The sequence below is a fragment of the Littorina saxatilis genome, linkage group LG8 (assembly GCF_037325665.1).
Source record: "Littorina saxatilis isolate snail1 linkage group LG8, US_GU_Lsax_2.0, whole genome shotgun sequence".
Lineage (NCBI taxonomy): Eukaryota > Metazoa > Mollusca > Gastropoda > Littorinimorpha > Littorinidae > Littorina > Littorina saxatilis.
In genome coordinates this window covers 26,783,333-26,803,612 of record NC_090252.1, presented here as the reverse complement: position 1 = coordinate 26,803,612, position 20,280 = coordinate 26,783,333, and the positions used below count along the sequence as shown (strand labels likewise).

Genomic DNA, 20,280 nt, shown 5'->3' with positions numbered 1-20,280 from the left:
GAAAAGAGAGGATAATTTTATTCCAACATACATAAGATGTGTCACCAGGAGACCATTACCTGTCACCACGAGTACTAGTAACAACTAACAATCACACTGATGTGTCAGACAACAGAGTGCAGACATATCACTGCCCATCATAATCATCACAGCTGTGTGTCGCACCAGCAACACATTCACGCATTATGCCATCAAGTGACAAGTACACACATATGCCATTCATCTTTGTTTTATAACCTGGTTTGACTTGCAAAACAGGAACAACATACCATAGGAACGGAACCAGATAAATTCATCAAAATGCTTGTATGCAAAGTCCTAATCGGTGATTATACCATTCAACCCATCACAAGAGCAACATCAATGAAGACCATTACCAAATACAAAAGTAAAATTTTAACACATCTCTGACACACATAACCCCATCAAAAATCGACAAGTACTTTCCCTTTTTCCAAAACACTCATCTTTGTTTAATTTAAAAAGATAAAATAAATAAAAACAATGAAGAAAGACAAAATGTGGGGTGGCAGTACAGGAATGAGCAACAATATGCAGTGAAACAAAAATTAATCATGAATGTCAAACACACCGTTCATATTAAATACACAAATACATTTCCAGTCCATCATCACCAGTAAAAAGATGGGTACCGTATTTTCCGGGTCATAAGGCGCGACTTTTTTCCTCGAATATGACCCCTGCGCCTAATCCGTGTATGAAATACGAAAAAAATCAAAGAGACCGCCTGAGTACCAGTCAAACAACTTGTGATAATGCATGTTTCAGCTACTAGGTACTACCCTGGCCAAGTTTCCTCTCAAGACATCAAAGAGACCCCCATAGGTTAAACTCGGTCACTGACCCCGGTGCAGGAAGTGTTTCCTCTCTCAGATATGACAGGGGAACCACCTCTCATAGCTAAAACTGTGTCATTGACCCCTGGGAAGAAGGTCAGTGTCTATAAACAAGGCAACCCAGCTATCACAATGGACCTGCCTTTGATCTCGCCGCACACACAGAGCACACATATTTCCACTCTGTATTCTTCCTTTGTTGTGCGGCTTATTTTCGACCGTTTGTTACCGGTATACTTTTTCGATTTTGGTGCGCCCTATCGGCCCCCTGCCCCCAGCGCCCAATGGGTGACTGGATTACAATTTTTTTTTAAAAGAAGGGGGTGCGCCTTATGCAGCGCCTTGTAACCCGGAAAATACGGTAATAAAATCCTGAGAAGCATACACACTCACAACCAGCTGTACAAATCTATGTTTGCCTCACTCACATCATGGTCCAGACCAGTCACACACAAGCCTATATTTCATATGACTATGTACATTATCTTATTATATAATCTTACTTAATTCAATCAAATTAAATCTCATGTCATATTCCAATACAAATTAAATAATATCAAAGTTTAAAAAAAAAGTTTACCTCAACCAATCCAGTGGAAAGAAAGGCATAGAATGTGAAAAAGAAAGATACACAATCAATTCAGTGTCATAAAAACCACATAACTACTGTGGCAGGAATCATTTCACAAACTTAACAAAGAATCGTCACAATGGAAAAGTATTCAAAGAAAAGAATATGACCAGATTGAACTATGACAACGATGCCACTTTTGTAGCTGGAAGGGGAGAGGAGGTGGGCAGAGTAGGGAGGGGGCAAATACATGCTACAATAGCATACACAAAATACAGCTGTCCATTTCAATTGAAAATCTGGAAACACACCGAAAGTCATTATGAAATTTAAGTAACATGGACAACAATTTCACATACATTTTGCACATGGTACATATTTCTGCATAAATGATTGTAGTTAAAAACAAGTCGCGTAAGGCGAAAATACAATATTTAGTCAAGCTGTCGAACTAACAGAATGAAACTGAACTCACTGCATTTTTACAGCAAGAGCGTATACTCGTAGCATCGTCAGTCCACCGCTCGATGCAAAGGCAGTGAAATTGACAAGAAGAGCGGGGTAGTAGTTGCGCTGAGAAGGATAGCACGCTTTTCTTTATCTCTATTCTTTTTAACTTTCTGAGCGTGTTTTTAATCCAAACATATCACATCTATATGTTTTTGGAATCAGGAACCCACAGGGAATAAGATGAAATTGTTTTTAAATCGATTTCGGAAATTTTATTTTAATAATAATTTTTATATTTGTAATTTTCAGAGCTTGTTTTTAATCCGAATATAACATATTTATATGTTTTTGGAATCAGAAAATGATGAAGAATAAGATAAACGTAAATTTGGATCGTTTTAAAAACAATTTTTTTTTTAACAATTTTCAGATTTTTGAGTCACTTGAGAAAAAGTGACTCTATGTAATCGGTCAGTGTTAGTCTGTCCGGCCGGCCGTCCGGCCAGCCGGCCGTCCGTAGACACCACCTTAACGTTGGACTTTTCTCGGAAACTATCAAAGCGATCCGGCTCATATTTTGTTTAGTCGTGACCTCCAATGACCTCTACACTTTAACGATGGTTTCGTTGACCTTTGACCTTTTTCAAGGTCACAGGTCAGCGTCAAAGGAAAAATTAGACATTTTATATCTTTGACAAAGTTCATCGGATGTGATTGAAACTTTGTAGGATTATTCTTTACATCAAAGTATTTACATCTGTAGCCTTTTACGAACGTTATCAGAAAAACAAGGGAGATAACTAGCCTTTTCTGTTCGGCAACACACAACTTAACGTTGGGCTTTTCTCGGAAACTATAAAAGTGACCGGGCTCAAATTTTATGTGAACGTGACTCCCAGTGACCTCTACACTTTGACGTCTGCTTTGGTGACCTTTGACCTTTTTCAAGGTCACAGGTATGTCTTGAAGGAAAAAAATTGAAATATCATATCTCTGAAACTATTCATCGGATTTGATTCAAACTTTATAGGATTATTCTTTACATCAAATTATTTACATCTGTATTGTGTTGTGAATAGCAATTTCTTCCTGTCCATCTGATGCCTCATATAATATTCAGAACTGCGAAAGTGACTCGATCGAGCGTTTGCTCTTCTTGTTAATGACCAAAGTCATTAATTAATTTTTAAGCCACCAAGCTGAAATGCAATACCGAAGTCCGGCCTTCGTCGAAGATTGCTTGGCCAAAATTTCAATCAATTTGATTGAAAAATGAGGGTGTGACAGTGCCGCCTCAACTTTTACAAAAAGCCGGATACGACGTCATCAAAGCTATTTATCGAAAAAAAGAAAAAAACGTCCGGGGGTATCATTCCCAGGAACTCTCATGTCAAATTTCATAAAGATCGGTCCAGTAGTTTGGTCTGAATCGCTCTACACACACACACGCACAGACAGACACACACACACACACACACACATACACCACGACCCTCGTCTCGATTCTCCCTCTACGTTAAAACATTTAGTCAAAACTTGACTAAATGTAAAAACAGACTATTTCTAAACATGTGCATACACCAGAAACTGTTTGGTGAAACGGGACTTGCTACATGTCTAATGAACCATACATTCGTGGCATTGCTGTGGTAAAAACCACATGTAGAATTTACACTCTGATTGCAATAAAACAGTAGCTTAATGTTCCACTCGCTAAATGTACTATGGAATCTTCGTTTTTGTTTGTTGGATTGCTTGTTTTTTTTAATTTTTTTTCTCACATTTTCTCCTCCCTATCCAACCTTTCTTATAACTGACATGAATTGCGCAATTCAAGAAACAAAATGTCTGCATATGACTTAGTTACACAATGAACAGAGAACAGAAAGGCGAGTGGTATGTTGGAACCAAGGTAGTGATGTGCCAGACAGCTGGCTGATGAAGGCTTCACTTTAGCAGAGCGTTGACCACAGCGCGCGCATTGAGGTTGCGGATGTCTGTGTATGTCTGCCCTGTGCCCACAAACACAATGGGCTGGCCCGTGGTGTACGTCATGGAAATGGCAGCCCCAACCTGAAAAAAGTTAATATTACTTTACTTTATTATCCCATTGCTGAGAAATTAGAGCCTTCCTCCCAGTGGAAAGCCAGCAGCAACAAGAGTCGCGCTACCCAGGTGTGTGTGTGTTTTGGTGTTATCAGCCACATGCACTTATGGCAGAATGACTGAGGTCATTTACGTGCCACTGTGGTGACACAGGGGTAGGACATGGATACCATCTAAGTCTGCACATAAAGTTGACCCGTGTCCGTCCCGGCCTGGATTCAAACCTGTCATCCTTTTCAAAGTTCAGTGCTCTACCAACTGAGCTAACTGATACATGAAGAACCTCATCAGGTGACACACACCTTCGTGTAAAACTTGGTGAGGGTGATGCTTTCAGTAAGAGCATTACAGTGACACTGACCTTTTTCATCAGTGGTGCCAAACTTGGTCAGGATGATGCCGACTTTGAGAGAGTAATCTGGTGACACCGACTTTATTGTCAATGTTGTCAAACTTGTGAGCATGATGCTGACAGACACTGACCTTGCCATCAATGGTGTCCCACTTAATGAGGTTCATGCTGACACTATGCGGGATAAGAGGACAGTGACCTTGTCATCAATGGTGTCCGACTTGGTGAGGTTCATGCTGACACTATGGGGGATAAGAGGACACGGACCTTGTCATCAATGGTCTCCGACTTGGTGAGGTTGATGCTGACACTACGGGGGATAAGAGGACACGGATCTTGTCATCAATGGTGTCCGACTTGATGAGGTTGATGCTGACACTATGGGGGATAAGAGGACACGGACCTTGTCATCAATGGTGTCCGACTTGGTGAGGTTGATGCTGACACTATGGGGGATAAGAGGACACGGACCTTGTCATCAATGGTGTCCGACTTGGTGAGGTTGATGCTGACACTACGGGGGATAAGAGGACACGGACCTTGTCATCAATGGTGTCCGACTTGGTGAGGTTGATGCTGACACTACGGGGGATAAGAGGACACGGACCTTGTCATCAATGGTGTCCGACTTGGTGAGGTTGATGCTGACACTACGGGGGATAAGAGGACACGGACCTTGTCATCAATGGTGTCCGACTTGGTGAGGTTGATGCTGACACTACGGGGGATAAGAGGACACGGACCTTGTCATCAATGGTGTCCGACTTGGTGAGGTTGATGCTGACACTACGGGGGATAAGAGGACACGGACCTTGTCATCAATGGTGTCCGACTTGGTGAGGTTGATGCTGACACTACGGGGGATAAGAGGACACGGACCTTGTCATCAATGGTGTCCGACTTGGTGAGGTTGATGCTGACACTACGGGGGATAAGAGGACACGGACCTTGTCATCAATGGTGTCCGACTTGGTGAGGTTGATGCTGACACTACGGGGGATAAGAGGACACGGACCTTGTCATCAATGGTGTCCGACTTGGTGAGGTTGATGCTGACACTATGGGGGATAAGAGGACACGGACCTTGTCATCAATGGTGTCCTACTTGGTGAGGTTGATGCTGACACTACGGGGGATAAGAGGACACGGACCTTGTCATCAATGGTGTCCGACTTGGTGAGGTTGATGCTGACACCATGGGGGATAAGAGGACACGGACCTTGTCATCAATGGTGTCCAATTTGATGAGGTTGATGCTGACACTACGGGGGATAAGAGGACACGGACCTTGTCATCAATGGTGTCCAACTTGGTGAGGTTGAAGCTGACACTATGGGGGATAAGAGGACACTGACCTTGTCATCAATGGTGACCAACTTTGTGGGGTTGATGCTGACATGACAGTAAGAGTGGTATAGCGACAACGACTTTATTATCAATAGTGTCAAACTTGGTGAGGTTGATGCTGACAGCAAGAGCACTATTGCGACACTGACCTTATCATCAGTTGTGTTAAGCCTGTGAGGATGATGCTGACACTTAGAGTGATAAGAGGACAATGACCTTGTCATCAAAGATGTAAATCTTGGTGAGGATGATGCTGACACTATGGGTGATATGATGATGCTGACACTTGAAGTGATAAAAGAACACTAACCTTGTCATCAATGGTGTCAAACTTTGTGAAGATGATGCTGACACTTTGGGTGATATGATGATGCTGACACTTGAAGTGATAAAAGAACACTAACCTTGTCATCAATGGTGTCAAACTTTGTGAAGATGATGCTGACACTTTGGGTGATATGATGATGCTGACACTTGAAGTGATAAAAGAACACTAACCTTGTCATCAATGGTGTCAAACTTGGTGAGGATGATGCCGTCAATAAGCCTGGGGTTGGTCATGTTGGAGTGGTCAGCCAGGGCCTGGTTGAATTTGGTCAGCTGGTCCACAGCCTCGTTACCCACCAGTGCCTCCCCCACGAAGAGCACCAGGTCTGGCTGGTTTACCTTGATCAGCTTGGACAGGGCGCGCATCAGTGGTTCATTGTCCTGCATGCGACCAGCGGTATCTACTAAGCACACGTCAAAGCGGCAATCGCGTGCTGTAACACATATACACTTGAGTCTGCATCATGACAAAACAAGTCGCGTAAGGCGAAAATACAATATTTAGTCAAGTAGCTGTCGAACTCACAGAATGAAACTGAACGCAACGCAACGCAGCAAGACCGTATACTCGTAGCATCGTCACTCCACCGCCCGTGGCAAAGGCAGTGCCCGTGGAATTGACAAGAAGAGCGGGGTATTCGTTGCGCTGAGAAGGATAGCACGCTTTTCTGTACCTCTCTTCGTTTTAACTTTCTGAGCGTGTTTTTAATCCAAACATATCATATCTATATATTTTTGGAATCAGGAACCGACAAGGAATAAGATGAAAGTGTTTTTAAATTGATTTCGAAAAAAAAATTTTGATAATAATTTTTATATATTTAATTTTCAGAGCTTGTTTTTAATCCGAATATAACATATTTATATGTTTTTGGAATCAGCAAATGATGGAGAATAAGATAAACGTAAATTTGGATCGTTTTATAAATTTTCATTTTTTTTTTACAATTTTCAGATTTTTAATGACCAAAGTCATTAATTAATTTTTAAGCCACCAAGCTGAAATGCAATACCGAAGTCCGGGCTTCGTCGAAGATTACTTGACCAAAATTTCAACCAATTTGGTTGAAAAATGAGGGCGTGACAGTGCCGCCTCAACTTTCACGAAAAGCCGGATATGACGTCATCAAAGACATTTATCAAAAAAATGAAAAAAACGTTCGGGGATTTCATACCCAGGAACTCTCATGTCAAATTTCATAAAGATCGGTCCAGTAGTTTAGTCTGAATCGCTCTACACACACACACACACACACGCACATACACCACGACCCTCGTTTCGATTCCCCCTCGATGTTAAAATATTTAGTCAAAACTTGACTAAATATAAAAAACCAGAAGGCAAAATATTTACAGTTATAACTAGAAACTGTGCATCAATTCCTCTAAAACAATCACTCAGCCAAACCCAATGAACGAGCCTGCACTCCAACACAGCAGCTGAAGCACCACCAGATACCTACCATAATTGATGGCTTCCATGGCGATGCCTGCAGCGTCCTTGCCATAGCCTTTCTCATACAGCTGGACAGCCTCCTGACCCCCATGGCGCTCCGGGGGATGCAGTGCGTTCAGTTTGCGCACGTGGGTCCGCAGCTGCTCCACTGCCCCCGCACGGAATGTGTCACAGGCAGCGATCAGAACACGGAATCCATTCTCCACCAGCCAGAAACACACCTGTTACCAACAGCGTCCAACAGTCAATAGGTGTTGTTGCACAAGCACATGGTAAGGAGAGAGCAGAATACAATGTACAACGTCATCATGCCTTAGGAAGAAATGATATAGTGCTAGGACTAGCTGCAGAATAGGGGCTGAATTGTTCGGATTGGTATACCAACATGATACTTTATACAGTTAAAAAGACATCTCTCAGGATCCAAATACCAGGGAGGGGCAACTTCTAAATGGTCTATGAACGAAAATATGACCTGTTTAGTAAGCATACCCTCAAAACGCACTTTTGCAGAAGGTGAACATTCAAAACACCAGTTCTTTGTAACTAAGAGTTTAGTTTACCTTTGAATTAACATTTATGTTTGCCTGTACCATGTTTCCAACATCAGGACAATAAACACACTGCAGGGGCGGATCCAGGGGGGGTTTCCGGGGTTTCCGGACCCCCCCCCCCCCCCCGCAGCCTAAAAAAAACAAAACAAAAAGGATTAAAAAAAATACATTTAAAAATAAAGAGAAACTGAAGGCTCAAATTGCACCAGATTCCTCCATTTTCCTTGATTTTTATCAACATTTTCCGGGGGGGGCCCCCTAGGAGCTGGCCTTTGTCTTCTAAATGACGGTTTCGGAAGGTAGTTGGGTAATTTGCTGGCTCAGGTTGCACCAGATCGGTCAATTTTCCTTTTATTGGTAATCTAATTTGTCTTCTTAAATTTACTTTTTGGAGGTGTATTAGGGGAAGTTTCTTGGCTCAGATTGCACAAGATTGCTCCATTTTCGCGCCCACAACTAAACGCTTCGCGTCGTCGAATTGTCCCTTTAAGAAATTTGGAAACCCCCATGATGTGATCCGCCCCTGCACTGGCTATTGACGTTTTATAATTATATACAAATGAATCGGTTTTCTTTTCAAGAACGGTACCGTCTAGTAACAATCGCAAGCTTGCACATTGACTATTAAAATTATGCAAATGACAAATATATTCTTGCTAGTTGCTATCTTTTTGGAATGGGTTCATGATTCTGCTTTATTTTAAAGCAAAGACAGATGACACTACGACACTACATACTGATGTAAAACATACTGTCCGGTCAATTGTCTACAGATAAATTCTCAACAAGGTTGTAGAGGCCCTCCTATTTACAAAATTAATACTGTACGCGAAGCTGTATTTCTACTATTTGTTAACAAAGAAATGCATTTCATGCATAATGCCAGAGTTTGAAAAAGAAACCTGTAAACATAGTTTCTTCTATATCCATAGCGATTTACTCACATAACCGGTTCATGAATTCAGTCTTTCAGTCACGCTGGCATTTGCCATCACAGAAGCAAAGAGCAATGCAGGGGACACCCGCTGTGGCACAGCTATACGGACCTCTACAACCTTTTTTGCAGCTGCATTTTACTAGTTCAGAGCAGATCTTAGATGCATCTGGAAGTGATGTCCAAACAGGCGAATAAGTTCCATCAACTTCTTCCCAGCCCCAGCTTGCAGGATCTGGAATCTCTGGCTGCGGAATGAGAGCTTCCTTCCAGATGATCTTTGCGTGTGTTCAAGAAGAGCAGCTTGAGTGGGTGGGGTGTTTTCCAGCATGCGCCCTTTCTTCGTGAACAGGTGTTTTCTGGCATGGTTCACCTTGTCGGAAACACTGGTCTTGTCGAACATCAACGAGACAAAGCGCTCAATCTGGCTGAACTTGTCCGGTGATGCAAGCACCCAAAGGAACAGCTGTGAATTCTGGATCAGACATCCACACTTTCCAGCATCTCTTCTTACTGACACCAAAGAAAGATGACACAGTGTCGCAGCCAGTCAGAGAATGAAACATCAGAGGTGCTGCTGATTTCTCTGGGCGTAGTCGTAAATAGGCAGAAGACGATAGTGGGATCCAGCACAAATGCAACCCACAGGTTTTCCAGCTGGAGGGAATGGTAGTGAGCTGTTGCAAGCACCACTACATCAGTGTCTAAATTCCTGATCATGACGTCAGTGCGATTCATTCTGGCCAGGTCAGAACAGTGTACAACCAGTCTGGTGTCAGCCTCTACGTGTGAACAAGGGGACAGCCTGGCTCTTTGGTCCTCACTAATGTCACTAGAACTAACAAAGTCCACACCTTGTGTTGCAATGACCACTTTCCCGTCTTCCTTGACGAGCTTCAGATTTTCAGACAGGATGAAAGAGCTCTTCTTTGTTTTGACCGTTTCGTAGGAATTCTGGCCAGTTGCGTGGCAGAGCAACGTCTCCTTTCACTCTTCTCCTCATGCCAGAGCCTCGTTTCTTCCTCACTGATGACTTCAGACTGTTGTCACGGTAACAGTCCCAAACAATGTCAACGCGATCAGCGTTAGACAGGCACACCAGGACATATGCTAAAAAGACAGAATCACTGTACTCTTGGAATGTTTGTGCTTGGCGTGGCTTCAGAATGTGCACCAGCGCAGCACCATCAATGAGAACAGCTGATACTTGTGGTTCAGTGAGTACTGGGTCATGAGTTTTCTCAAAACAGTGCAGGAGATCGCTTTTGTTGCCGTGGCGCAATTCTCCAGAATCTGAGATTGATGGAGGGAATGACTGGTTTTCGTGCTGAAAGAATTCATCAAGGTCTTCTCCTCTAGCCTGACATCCAACATACAATCTTGCAAACAAACCACAGTTGGTCTTGGCTGTCTTCAGCTTCAGATTCTTGGTCATCTGAGTAGACTTGTTCTGATTTCTGAAAAGGGCTACTCTGTTAAGGTGAATTGGGTCTGACAGTGGCTTTGACCTTTGCAGCAGCCTTTCAGCTAGTTTCAACCGGCTCAATCTGGCCGAATTATCTTATCATGGCTTACCCGTGAAGTGCAAAACCCTCGTCTGGCCATGTGAGCCAGTCCCAACATCGTGAGACGTGACTTGTTGTCAACTTGAGGGTCAATCTTCAAAGCAGCTTCCCGAATATGTGACTCAAGCTGGTATGTAGAACCTCCAGAAAGATTTCGAAAATTTTTAATTAAATTTTGATTTAATATAATATACTTACCCAATTCTTATGAATGCATTGACTTTAGTCCCACATGCTAGATGTCGAAAAACCTCTCAAATTACCTGCCCTTAGTAGGGTGGTAACCAAGCTAAAAGCGACGCCATAGCCGTTGCTATGGCCTGACCTTGCTCGGTTACCCATAACACCCTGCGCACCACGTGAGCGCCAGCATCCGTAATAATCATTCGAGACTATTAGTCAAACAAACCCCCAAGGACATAATCCAGCGGGGACGGATGGGAGGGTATTAACTATAAGAATTGGGTAAGTATATTATATTAAATCAAAATTTAATTAAAAATTTTCGATTTAATCACATATTCTTACTCCAATTCTTATGAATGCAGATTCCTCCTAAAGGTGGAGGGAACCTACTTATGTCCTTGTAAGAACCTGCCCTGCAGCAACTAAAACCAGCAATGAACTGGAGCCATCTAGCCGCGTGCAGGAGATATCCCGAAGATAGAAACCGATGAACACATCATCTGATCTCCAGTAAGCCGTTTGCAAAGCTTCGCCTAGGCGACCAGAACGCAACACGGCAATAAAAGAAGCACAAAATCTGTACCCGAGCTGTTGGCAAACCTCGCATAGGCGAGAGGAACACCACCAGCCAGAGAAGAACACCAGACTCCCGAACGCCTGAAAAGGAATAGAGGGAGGACTGAACGCCCCCCCCCCTGTTCGGAACGTACCACTCATAGGACTGTCCTATGAATGTAGCAGAGCCCCCAGAGAGAGACAAATAAAAGACGTCTCTTTCGCTCCATTGTAAAGAAATAAGAACCTGAGCTAAAGCTCGTGGTTCCAAAAGACAGTAACGTCAAAAAAGGGATTAAAAAAGTCCAACCAGACAGTTAGAAAATCCGAATCTCCCGGAGCGATAATCCTCCCAAGAGGAGGGAATCAAACACCAGAGGATATTGACCAGGTTTCTGAAACCCCAAAACCTGGCCAAAAACCGTGAACAAACGGAACCAAAAGCCCTAAGGCTACATCCTCTGGCAAACCCCAAAAACGCATGCGCCTCACTGCCCTATAGGGCTGAGGCCCAGAGTAAGTAGAACAAAGTCCCACGCGCTAAACAAGGGGGAGCCTCTTAAACCTCGTAAAACAAGGTCCCTTGATCATGCCGACCAGAGCGCCATGAGCAACAGAAGAGAGGCCTATTTGTTTCAAAACAGCTGAGATAGCCGAGAAGCCGGAACCTCAAAGAAGAGGCCCAGCTGCCCAAAGCCAAAAACTGAAACAGAGGTGAAAAACCACCTGGCTTGAGAGAGGGGCGCTAAGGAGTTGCACCCCCGCTCTAAATCCCCAATTGGCCAAGGAGGCCAAAAAAGGAGCATACACAGATAAAGTGGAGGAAATATATGCTTCGTTCCCAAAGACCAGAGTCAGAACCCATGATCCAAAACACAAACAGCACGCCTCCAGACCCGTCAGCAGATGGGCCAACCCCTGTGCAAGCCCTGAAAGGACCTGTTGAGCGAGTCGGCCAGATCGCAGAGCTGGCCGGGGAGAAATTCCCCTGAGAAAATGATTTAGTGTGAAACTCAATCAGAATCCCCTATACTCTGTCTGACAGGAAGCGAGAACTTGCTCACCCCAGCTAGTTCACATAAGAAGCAACAGAAGAATTGCCCGAATGCAACAGGCCATGCCTGTAAATAGCAAAAAAGGAAAGGCTAGTAGACTAAGAGCCACTGCTCCTAACCTCAGGCAAAAGAGAAGCCCAAGGATTTGCGTCTACATCACAGCCTCAAGACTGCAATTGCCAGTGCAGGCCCCATCTAGACGAAAACGCATCCATAAAGCGGTCTAAGTCCAGGGGGAAACAGAGCTAGGGAAAAAAGTCCCCTGAGCGATCCAAAAGGATTCCAGCCACCTCCCCGAGTGGAGGAACCCACTCTGGAGGAGGACCCTCATGTCCCAGACCTGAGAGGCCGAACCCCCCAAAAAACTTGAGGAAAGACTAGAGGGCCAGCATAGCTATCGATACCGTCCGACCGAAGATCGGGTCTAAAGACCCCGCAGAGGCCTGCTCTCGAGCCCGTCTGGCAGTGAAAAGAGCTTATAGCCTCCCTATTCCCTCTTGTGTGAAGAATAAACCTTCCAAGAGACAAAGTCGAACAGCATGCCCAGGTAAAAAACCTGGGATAAGGACAGCTCGGAATTTTGCCTGGTTACTGAGAGCACCCGGCAAAAAGCCTGGTTCAACACCAAAAGAAAGTGCAGCTGACAAGCTGATTGACCTTGAAAAAGCTCAACCAGCCCCCGAGATAGTCCAGAGACCAACACCCCCAGAAACCGAGCCCTTTCCTGTGTGCAGAAACGCAGAAGGAAAGCTCATGTGAGAGCACCGAGGAAAATCTCAGCCAAAGCTGAAAGCTCTAGCCCATGCCGACCCACCTCCCGCAGAGAGGGAGGCGACACTGAACCAAAACACCCCTTTGTAACCGGGAGCGCATAAATGCGCTGCCAGAGGTCCACGAAGGAAGGGAAAGATTCCAGCTATTGAGTAGGTCTCAACAACCCCCGAAAAAGCCTGACCCTTGCTTCCTGCAACCAGCATGAAATCAAACCCCTTGTAAAGGAAGGAGACCACACCAAGCAAAAACAGTGTGGGCCTAAAACGTCACCGAGAAACCTCTCCGCTCAGTGACGACCCTAGCCCAAGCTGCCAGCAGCCTGGCTAAAGCCTTATCCAAGGCATCCTCCCTAACCCAAAAGAGCGTTCAGGGAGGATAAGATTGCCTATAAGAAAGCACAGAAGAGAGTCTCAGCCAAAGCAGAAAACGCCAAACCATGCCATCCTAGCTCCTCCAGAGAGGAGAGGGAGGAGTAACATCATAAAAACTCCATGTTCCCTGTGGTCTGTAAGCGAAGCCAGAAACTAGCCCCTGGCAATAAAAAGTGCGGGTCAGACCCTGAGCCTGAAAATTCCCTGCTATCTTCTTCCGCACTAAAAGTGAGGATGAAGCAGCCTGAAACCCCGAAGCCAGCAGTCCCCTGCGTATAAAGCAGCGGGAAAGGTGTAGGATGAAGACCACTATCCTAAGGTGCGGAACAAGCCAAAAGTGTGGCATGAGGTAGGCAATCACCGGAGACTCAGCAAATGAAACAAATTGCGAGAAAGCCTGTGAAAACCCAAAGCCATCCCGGAAGAGGAAGGAAGAGAGACACCCCCAACCTATCCGGGACAAAGTAAACTGCCACAGCAGCCGCTCTATGTATGGGAAGCCTACAACCAGTAGGCAACCCTATACACTCCCCCTCCTCCAACAAGGAGTCCGAACCTAACCACCAGTTGTGTAAAACACAAAAGGAGGGGAGACCGGGGAGGTCGCGCACTAAATACTCCTGCCGATAACACCGCCAAGAGTGTGGATGAAAAGCGTGATCAGTCTCTGACTGCCAACCCAAAACCGCCCACCTGAACAAGAGGTGGGGGGAAGAGGGTTGGTAACTGGCACAGATCTCTGCCGAGAAGGAGATAGAGTGGAGAAACAAGACAAAGCCGGGCCCGGCGCACCTTACCCCACCCACTGTGCGAGAGAAGCATCCCAGTGCTAAGAACCAGACTACCTGGATTGAACCACAACTCACCCCAAGTGGGGAGGGGGGTGGTCCAGCACAGCCGCAACCCCTAGAGGGGGCAAGGACTGAAACAGAGAAACGGCCGTAAACGGCCGATCCTCGCTCGTCCACCTGCCAAAGTCAAGTAGCCCTATCACTCACCCACCCCTAGGAGGGGGGGGGGGGGTGACCTTTGCTGGCTAAGGACAATGACCACTGGCCAGGTGATACTATAGCCGAGTCCCCGCAGACCATTGTGAATACAAAGAATGGGAGACTGGAGAGAAAGAGTATATTCTGTCTCCGCCTGTCCCAGGTAGACAGCCGGCACAGCCCGTGCAGAGAACAAAACGGAGCAAAGCTCATTGTTCCCTGACCACTGTGCGAGACACCCTGCCGAGAACAAAAGAGAGTCAAGCTCATTGTTCCGCGACCGCTACCCGCGACGAGCGCGGGCAGCTAACACAGCCACCTGTCCCAAATGGAGCAGAGAAGGAGTATGTAACGTAGCCTGGAAAGCCATACATAGCACCCCCGCTGTGTAGAAAGGCCTCGATAGAGGAGAAGAACGATTGTCAGGCCAGGACCATTGAGGCCAGACTGTGAAGACAGTCTAACAGCGCCCACCCCGTCCAACCCAGAGGGAGGGAAAGGGTGGACCCGCGACAAGCGCGGGCAGCTAACACAGCCGCCTGTCCCAAAAGGAGCAGAGAAGGAGTATGTAACGTAGCCTGGAAAGCCGTACATAGCACCCCCGCTGTGTAGAAAGGCCTGAGCCACTCCATGCCCCAGATGGGGAGGGGGGTGGCTCGTCACAGCAGTAAGAGCGACGGAGAGAGACGAACCGAGCAACGGCCGACCCCCCTCCGTCCACCTGCCGTAGTCCTATAGCCCACCGCCCGCCCACCCCGATAGGGGAGGCGAACGATTGTCGGGCCAGGACAATTGAGGCACAGACTGTGAAGACAGTCCAACAGCGCCCACCCTGTCCAACTCAGAGGGAGGGAAGGGTGGAACGCTACTCCAGCCCCCACCCGATCCCGCCCGGTGGGCGGGAAAGAGTGGGCCACTGATACCCCCCCCCACCCTGCCCCAAATGGAGCAGAGAAGGGGTATGTAACGTAGCCTGGAAAGCCGCCACCCGAACGCGCCCGGGGGGCGTGAAAGGGTGGGAAGCTAACACGGCCCCCTGCCCGCAAAGGGCAGAGTGGGACAAGCCCTGGCCGTGACTTACCGTGCCCCCCCACTCCCCCTTCCTCACGGTAAGGGGGCTGCCTGACCGACCCAGCAGTGCTGTTTAAAAGCAAGCCGAGCGGCCAAAGCAGGCGGGGAGCTGGCCCCCTCTCCTAAAGGAGAGAGTGCTCGCGAACAACCCAGTCTACCAGTGGCAGAAAGGACTGAACCGAACAGGCCGTTTGCACCAGGCGACGGTGCGACGCAGGAGCGCCCCCCCTATCCCCCCCCATTGGCGGGGGGCTGCGTAACACACTGTGAAGTACCGGCGGTAATCAGAGTGGTTAAACGCAGGCAGGGAGCAGGCCCCCCCTCCTAAAGGAAGGGGTGCTCGAGAGCAGCCCAGAGCCACCAGAGGCAAAAAACGGGCTGAACCGAACAGGCCATTTGCACTTGACCACAGTGCGAAGCTGACAAACGCGGGAGGGCGGGAACCGCCGATCGTGCCTGAAACAGCTGAAAATACAGACCAAAACATCGTTAAGTCCCCCCAAAAGGAGGACATTGACTGACTCCTCTTACTCAGAGAAAGGGGAAAGAATAGCCACACGGCCACCCCCCCCCCATCAGTCGCACCGACGACGATCCAACAAAAAGTCTATAAGGAGCCTAAAGGCTGATTAACCCCAACAGGGGAAGCGAGCTGTGAAAGAACTGAACCCGCCCTCGGAGGGATAGGAACATAAAAAGAAGTGCTGTTTGACGGATCTACGACCCGCATAATAGGCAAATCAAAGTTCTTAGGCTACTCTTAGGTATAGTTTTCTAAACCAGGCTAAGAGCCTTGTCACCTTCCAGTCTCGCGCCAAGATTAGCTTTGTTGTCGGCCATTTTAAGACCGGCGAAAAACAGTCACCCAGAACAAAAAACTTCTGCGTGCGTGTTCAACACAAAGCTATCAACATTTATACCAAACATACACAGGAAAGATCTCACCAAAAGGTAGGCGGACAGGTAGAACCCCCAAGAACCGGCTAGTCTCAAGGATGAGCAGGCATGTGAAGGCCAAAAGTGAGAGCGAAATTCGGACACGTCCACCGTGTGTTGTCGAAAGTCGAGAATGATTATTACGGATGCTGGCGCTCACGTGGTGCGCAGGGTGTTATGGGTAACCGAGCAAGGTCAGGCCATAGCAACGGCTATGGCGTCGCTTTTAGCTTGGTTACCACCCTACTAAGGGCAGGTAATTTGAGAGGTTTTTCGACATCTAGCATGTGGGACTAAAGTCAATGCATTCATAAGAATTGGAGTAAGAATATGTGATTAAATCCAGTTTTGCCACAGTTAAACATACAGGTCTCTTTCTTGTGGAGAAACGTGCCCACTCTCTCTGCGTGATCTCTTTCCTGTCTCGCCTTCATCTTTTTCAGATTCATCATGCATGCCGTCTCTTTTCAGCTCTGTCCAACATTCTTTGGTTGTAGTTAGCACGGCAGTTCTTGTGCCACCTAGCTCCATGTTTGGCTAACGAAGACGCAATCCCTGACCCATCATTGAATTTGTCTATTTTCAGTGATGACTGAAACGCTCCAACTGCTTTAAAACCTTTTAAATGTCTCTCTGCTGTGCTGTAGCTTTCTTCGGTGGGATTTATCAGCTTTTCTGTTGTGTCCTTCTGGCAAAAGATGCACAGGCTCCTGTCCATGTGTTTATTTACGCCGCTTGCAATGTCTTCACTGCTTCAGTCTGAACACACACTGTTAAGTAACGTGTTAGATACACACATTATTTAGGTCCCTGGGCTCACCTGTATATCACCAAAGCTTTGGTGTGTTCCCTGGTCAATTCAAGCTTATTATTTACCTTCTTTTGTCTCTATTTGGGAGCACCTACAAATATAGCCTAACCCGAAGGTTCCAAAATATGATTTTTGGCTCATTTTTCAACCATTTATTTATTTTTTCACTTAAAGGCATTAAAAAGACAACAACAACCCAATAATATGGATTTATTATGTTTATTCAGTCTTATATTATAGTTTATATGTGTTAAAACGCCCAAACTGTGTGTTTGACATTGTTCGCGACTAGGCACTCCGTTGCCTAGCAACCAAATTTACCAGAGGACAAAAATTGCTTGCCCCCCCCTGGAATTTACATTCTTTAGATGTCTTCTAACAGCACACCAAATTATATGTTGGTATACAAATTTGAACAATCGTTTCAACTGGGGGCCCCACTAATAAGAAAGCATACAAGACAAGTTATCAACTGAGCTATTTTTCTATCCCACACTTTACTGTTAGGATGTGAAACTGAATTTGCTAGATGAAGCACTGAATACCAGCCAACATCTGTCCAATATAAATCGAGTTAATACCTTGGCAAGGTTAGTTGATTTTCCAACACCATTGACGCCACAAAATGTGACGATGTAAGGTCTCTTCTGCTGTTTGCATTCCATAGCATCACGCAGAATATCCACACGTCGACGTGGTGATAGGATCTGAATGCATGCCTCCTGCAGGGCGTTCTTCACTGTCGTTGAGATACCTGAGACAAGACAAGCCTTACAAAACTGAAAGAACCATCATTTTCCAGACTGCTTTTCTTGTGTTAACTTTTCATATCAAGAAACTGTGCATACCCAGCATGGCACTGATTTCAAGGAAGAATTATACCAAAGAAAAAACAAATCCAAAAACAAGCGGCCGAAACATTTGATCAAGCTAAGTTCTTGTTACTCGTTGTTTGTCCGTGCACTTTAAAGAATATTGGGTCGATATATTTGTGAATGTAACGTATTGTTTTGTCAATAACAAACGTTCCGACAACCTACCTTTCTTGTTTTTTGACAAAGAAAAAACAATCAGACCACAAGAGTGTCTTGCTGTGCACAGATGAGCAGGAAAACTGTGTTTGATGGTTTCAAAGTGTAAATGTCAAAAGTCAACAAGTGCAAAACATGTTTTCATTTTCCCAGAAGACAGTACACCGAAAGCCACAAAAGTGTACTAAATGATCCTGTAATGTGTCCTGAGGGTATAATTTGACAAGCAACTTGTAACTCACTGCCAAAGGTTCCCAACACTTTGCCCTCCAGCTTGGCGGCTACAGATTCACACAGCTTGCCTGAGATGTCAGTGGCAACGTTCTTAGCTGCAACACAAGACAAAAGTAAACATCACTCTAACTGACTGACAAGCACAGCTATGCCATTTTAGCATGCACTAAAGACCACAGTGAATACATTTTAGCATGCACTAAAGACCACAGTGAATACATTTTAGCAGCAAAATGGGGAAAAACTGCTTGATAAAATGACAGTTAAGCAGTAGACTGCTGCTTGGTTCAAAAACAACAGTTGTAAAAAACAAAAACAAAAACCCCAACTGTTGCACAATGGCAAGGATGAAAACATACCAATGAGGTGGTCCTTCATCTTTTCCAGAACTGGCTCCAGGTCCTCGGCTGTCAGAGTCTTTGAACCCACCAGGTTTTTGAACATTTTGAACATGCCAAACCCGCCCCCCGACTTGTTGCTGCAACACACACAATTGCAAGAACAATACCATCATGTTGTTCAGCTTTCAAAGGACTGTTATCAGTCTAATACAGTGGTACCTCTCTTTACGACCCCTCTCTTTTACGGGTCCCTCAATAATACGACCGACTTTACTCTGACGGATTTTTTCTCCTTCTTTGTCTTAGTATTTCTCACCTCCATATTACGTCCCCCTCTCTGATACGACATACGACCGTCCATACGTGGACTTAAAACGACTTTTCCCAAAATTATCATGGGTTTGGTTTACTCTAATTATATCTCCAGTCGAGTCAGTGCGCGATACGAACGCTCAAAACTTGCGGAAATCCTTTCCGTGTACAACATCACTTCGGCTCACAAACAGCTGAAGCCACGGGTTTTCGTTTCTATTTCAGGTCATTACTTTATTATGACTCTAGATAAAGCTCATTTGCAAGATCTCTGCTTCATTTCGCACAGACCTGTGCAGTAACTCTTACCTGACAACACGCAAAGTTACAGACTACAGAAACGTAATCCGCACCGAAAGTTGTGGTGACGTCTTGAAATTTTGCGATGTACGTCAGCGAAGCACGTGCAAGTGTTTTTGTCAAGCTAAAAATGGCCGACGCCAGAACATAGTTTCGAAATCTGGAACTTTTTTTTGCTTTCCCCGATCCGTGACCGAGTGACGCGATATACAACCGCGCGTTTGGTTGAATCAATAAATTCTCCTAATAATCCCGTCAGTGAAGTTTGAAGATGAGTAGTGGAGTGTCCTAAATTACTCAACTCTCTGGACAGTCCGAAGTGCAATGATGTCCCTTGAAGGAGCGAGCGCTTCATCGTGAAAACTGACGCTTTTCGCTACAATTTTACATCAGTTTCAACACACTGCCGCCGTTCTTTATGGGACCGCATGCTTTTGTTCGACCTCAGTGTGTTTATTGCAAACCTTAACTCTTGAATATTTATGGGGCAAGCAAACTTTGTGTGGGTAATAAATTGAATAGAAAACTGGTTACCATACTTTGTGGGTGGCATCAATCAAAACGCCCATGTCATTCAATCCGGATCAGTGACGGACCGGACATGAACATAAACCAACTCCTCCATATTACGACCCCTCCATATAACGACCAAATTTCGGTAACATTTTCAAAGTCGTTATATAGAGGTACCACTGTAGTAACATATGGGAGACTGCTGCATCATGTTTCAAATAGCAGCGAGTGCCACAAGCTAAATGTAGACTACATGTATTTAAAAACAACTTTTGATTACAA

At 45.5% G+C, this 20,280-nt stretch overlaps 1 protein-coding gene across 1 annotated transcript in view; it reads right to left on the bottom strand.

Moving 5' to 3' along the window:
- Positions 1 to 2: 2 nt before the first annotated feature.
- The window catches only part of LOC138973173 (signal recognition particle receptor subunit alpha-like), a 46,558-nt gene continuing 26,280 nt past the window's right edge, over positions 3 to 20,280 (bottom strand). The window contains exons 8-13 of the mRNA XM_070345862.1: positions 18,892 to 19,010; positions 18,541 to 18,627; positions 17,849 to 18,021; positions 7,474 to 7,687; positions 6,182 to 6,444; positions 3 to 3,951 (exon numbers count right to left, since the gene is read on the bottom strand). Coding sequence (XP_070201963.1) covers positions 3,826 to 3,951; positions 6,182 to 6,444; positions 7,474 to 7,687; positions 17,849 to 18,021; positions 18,541 to 18,627; positions 18,892 to 19,010 — 982 coding nt within the window. The 3' untranslated portion in view covers positions 3 to 3,825. The remainder of the gene's footprint in view (positions 3,952 to 6,181; positions 6,445 to 7,473; positions 7,688 to 17,848; positions 18,022 to 18,540; positions 18,628 to 18,891; positions 19,011 to 20,280) is intronic.